Consider the following 3,750-nt stretch of genomic DNA (forward strand, 5'->3'; position numbering starts at 1 on the left):
CATTCATTGCCATTCTGCAGTGAGAGTGAAGCCTTGTGGTTGCGGCAGGAATTGTCTCCGTACACAAACGCATTGGCAAAGAGAACAGGTGATCAGCAGGTTTTGCTGGAGAGAGTGGACAACCCTTTTAAAGCAAATTGGTGAATTCAGACGTGCGTTTCTTTTAAGTGGAACTGAAAATCGCAGCGTGTTCCATTCTGCTCCTCAAAACATCGCCCACCCCCCACTCTCTCCAAAACAAGCATCTTGATTATCCCTAAAACTTCTGACACATATATTATCCATTGCACCCCTCTGAATGTCCTCCGAACAATTCGGTTGGGCGCTATCGGAATGTGTATGTTGGTGAGACTGCTGGATCAGCTGTCAAGGTGCTGAAGGGTCCAGCCAGTTACAAGGGTCTCTGTTCCTAAAAGTGTCAGGTTTGTTTCAGCAAGTCCAGAACTTAGTAGTCAAGTGGGCAACAAATACAAGTTATAGACAGCTGGCCGACTTGGATGTAGGAGAGCAATATCACTATCCGAAGGCCCATCTTTGGGGTATGATTGTGGTTACTTGTATTTGTTGTTCGGTCCTTTCCAGCCTCCGGCAGTCGTGTTTGCCTGTAGAGTAATATGAGAGAATATGGAACTAGAAAGCATTACTTGCTGTAACCGATAGTGTAAGGTTAATAGACTGAATTTTGAGTTTTTCTCCTAATTGCCAGTAAGGGTGGGTTATAATAGGGGTAGCTTGGGCGGCCACTTAGGGCCCATGCCCACCCAAACCGCCCCACCATGAATGCAGGCCCTCTTTAGGCTTTCAGAAGCAGCCGTGTCCTACGAGTATAAGACGTGCCACGTGGTGCCAAAGGAGGGCCATGTCGCAACGGCACTAATTCCAGGCAAGAAGCCTTGACTGTGTGTAGCTTTGCTAGTGATTCCCAGCAGCCGACCCAAAGCCAGAAGTCCCACCACTGAGGAACATGTTGCCCTCTGTCCATCAAGGGGCAGCAGAGAGGAGAGACAGATAATACTCTGATCAGGCAGCAGGGAAGCAAGTCAGCAGCTTCTGATCATTAACCATTTGCACCCTCCCCAGCTCTTATTTTAGGTGGGCGAGCGCTTTGTGGATTCCTTGGAATTACTCAATAGAAACACATAAAAATGATGTCAGGATGATTTTATTAGCATTTTTAAAAAATTAAAGTTGCGCTAATGATGCGGATGGAGGATGATGATGGAGATTCATCGTTTTTGCCGGTGGTCATATTTTTTGCCTGCTCTTACAGGAACTGCAGTAAACGGCTTCATTAGTGATCTTTCTGTAACGGCCGACACTATAGAGACAGAGAAAATACCGGTTAGTAGACAGGAAACGGAGAAGAACACAAATCATTACAGGATAGGAATGGATTGTATCAGCCACAAATGTTGACCCATCTTACCTGCGTTGGCACAAACTGCACTGGTAGGTGAACGGGAAGTTGATGTCATAGTTGTGGTAGACCGTCACCTCTGGCAGCTCAGGATGCACGTTGGTGACATTCGCTGCATATGACTTCCATAATGGACCGTGGGATCCGCTGTCTAATTGCTTGTTAATAAGCCGGCAGGCAGCATGACACATTTCGTGGACTAATGTGTCTCTTACTCGGTCTAAAGAGAAAAGCATTTATATGTACAATGAGCATAAAAGACGGATTCCATCCCCAGTGCCAGCCTATCACTTCTATCACAGACGGGGCATTTCCTGGCAGCTTCTTACCCCGTATATAAAGATGTATAGATGGATGTGATGTGAGACCTACCTGCAGAATCACAGACTTTATCTGATAGATTGATGATGCAGTAACTATCGTCACCCTTGTTCATCCAACTGCAATAACCTGAGGTCGTTGTTAGCCTCTTGTTCCATATGATGCTCATGTTCTCAGGGAGCTAAAGAAGAAGGAAGAGAAGACAAAGTCCAATAAATCTGCAGTTCTATCATAATATATAGCAAAAAGAGGTAGCTTGAATCTTTGGGCCCCAATGTAAGAAGTTGCCCAACTCTTGTTTATAGCTTTTCTTTATAAGGGGCAGAAGACCTTCAGGACCCCCTTGTACTCCAGGACCCCAAATCTCCAAACCAATGAAAATATAAATGATTCTAAAGGGTCCAAATGTTGACTAAGTGTCTGGGATTTCCAATTTCAGGCCAATTAGAATTATTGAGGGAGGATATATTGGATCAGTTGATGATAAGATACCTTGTTCTCAAATATGGTGCTGTTGTACAGCTGGTAGAGCCTGGATACCAGCTCCTGCTTCGTCTCCTGGAAGTTGGTGGTATAAATGGAGGTTGGCAATGTGATCTCTTCAAGGAAACAGCCCTGGATGTTACACAGAGGCCTCCTGGGAAGAATAAGGAATCCTATGTAAAGCCACTGGAATGTTTGTCCCATACTTCATTGTTTCATTTCAAAATCATAGCGATGAATAATATATGTAAGAGGACTCACCTCTCGTCTGATTGCCCGCTCTCCTCATGGTCAGAGAGTTCATTATTCGTACAGAAAGCTGGAGAAAAAAAAAACACTTTTCAAAATTTTGCTGAGTTTTGTTAAAATCTGCTAATGTTGCCAACAAGAAATGTCTTTATGCAGACAGAGCGACAAGAGTCCTTTGGTTTGGTAACTGACCTGTGAAAGAACTGTCTGATATAGAATATTCATTGTCCTCATCGTCGCTGTCGCTGATGATTATTGGCGAGTCCGGCTGTATATACGACTGATGAGTCCCAGTATCCGTCCGGATGCCTATAAATTACAGAGAACAGAGCAGATTTCTATACTTAATAACATAAATCTAGATTGTAACTACAAAATGCAGTAAGACAAGCGTCAACCTATGAGGAGTGTTATTGGATCAGTGCCGTACCTGGGGTATAAGGTGATGGGTGGTAACTGAAGCCACTATCTTCACCTCGGTATGGAAAACTGGTGGTTGGCTTCTTCTTAGGACGGGGCTGGAAAAACATAGAAAACATATTGAGCAAAATCCAAAAACATGATTGTCCAATTTCTGGAATAAATCATCTTGGTACATACCCCACTGACTTCTATCATCGCCCTATATGTAGTGTATGCAGAGTGTGAGGGGCTCGGCTATGGTTATGGTATGGATAGGGTTGGGGGTGACATTTATTTGGCCTCTTACAATACTAATCTCTGTCCTGCACATGGACCTGTAGTCACAATGACCCCACTGAGGGGGTCTTTAGTCTGCAAGCATCATCCAGGCTGTCTGGAATAGTTTTGGTCATCTCCTTCCTTTTACCCCCCCCATGTATTAGCATTAACTAACTGCATAGAAGGGATGCGCTCTAACGATATTTTGTCTACCCTTGACCTCTTGAGATATTTCCTATATGTGATTTGGGAAATCACAGCTTGACCAGTTTAATTTTACTTGTTTTTATATTAAAGCAGTTTGATCTGTTTCCAATGTGGTAATGAAACTTCGGATTGTGTCACTTCATGGCCGACACTGAAATAGGACTTTGTTTTCTGTATCAAAAATCTTGTCAAAAACTCTAAAAAATTTAAAAAAACCTCTGCTCACCTGCTGGATCTCCTCGTCCTCGTCCTCTGAACTGGACACAATTATATAATGCTTTCGCTTTGACATAATAGCCAAACTTGCACAGAAGGATCTTCGCTCCACAAACTCCTACAAAGACCTTCAATGGAACTTTGGGCGACTGGGAATTTATGGATGTTGGTCATTT

At 43.6% G+C, this 3,750-nt stretch overlaps 1 protein-coding gene across 1 annotated transcript; it reads right to left on the minus strand.

Annotated features, from left to right (window-relative positions):
* Positions 1-1,156: 1,156 nt before the first annotated feature.
* LOC136633364 (germ cell nuclear acidic protein-like) lies at positions 1,157-3,206 on the minus strand. The gene is made up of 7 exons (XM_066609044.1): positions 2,901-3,206; positions 2,663-2,779; positions 2,483-2,540; positions 2,231-2,375; positions 1,790-1,919; positions 1,427-1,637; positions 1,157-1,318 (listed from the first exon to the last, which is right to left on the minus strand). Exons 1-7 carry the CDS (start codon positions 3,007-3,009, stop codon positions 1,246-1,248), a joined length of 843 nt encoding a protein of 280 aa, XP_066465141.1. The 5' UTR covers positions 3,010-3,206; the 3' UTR covers positions 1,157-1,245.
* Positions 3,207-3,750: the final 544 nt, after the last annotated feature.

The sequence above is a fragment of the Eleutherodactylus coqui genome, chromosome 6, assembly GCF_035609145.1.
Source record: "Eleutherodactylus coqui strain aEleCoq1 chromosome 6, aEleCoq1.hap1, whole genome shotgun sequence".
NCBI classification, from domain to species: domain Eukaryota; kingdom Metazoa; phylum Chordata; class Amphibia; order Anura; family Eleutherodactylidae; genus Eleutherodactylus; species Eleutherodactylus coqui.

What these genes read in the sequence shown, in the direction of transcription:
- LOC136633364 (XM_066609044.1), bottom strand. Translation starts at nt 3,009, where the DNA reads ATGTTTTCTATGTTTTTCCAGCCCCGTCCTAAGAAGAAGCCAACCACC. An exon ending in CCCATCACCTTATACCCCAG is followed by an intron (nt 2,780 to 2,900) that starts GTACGGCACTGA and finishes TGTAATTTATAG; the next exon opens with GCATCCGGACGGATACTGGG. An exon ending in AGCGGGCAATCAGACGAGAG is followed by an intron (nt 2,376 to 2,482) that starts GTGAGTCCTCTT and finishes TATTCTTCCCAG; the next exon opens with GAGGCCTCTGTGTAACATCC.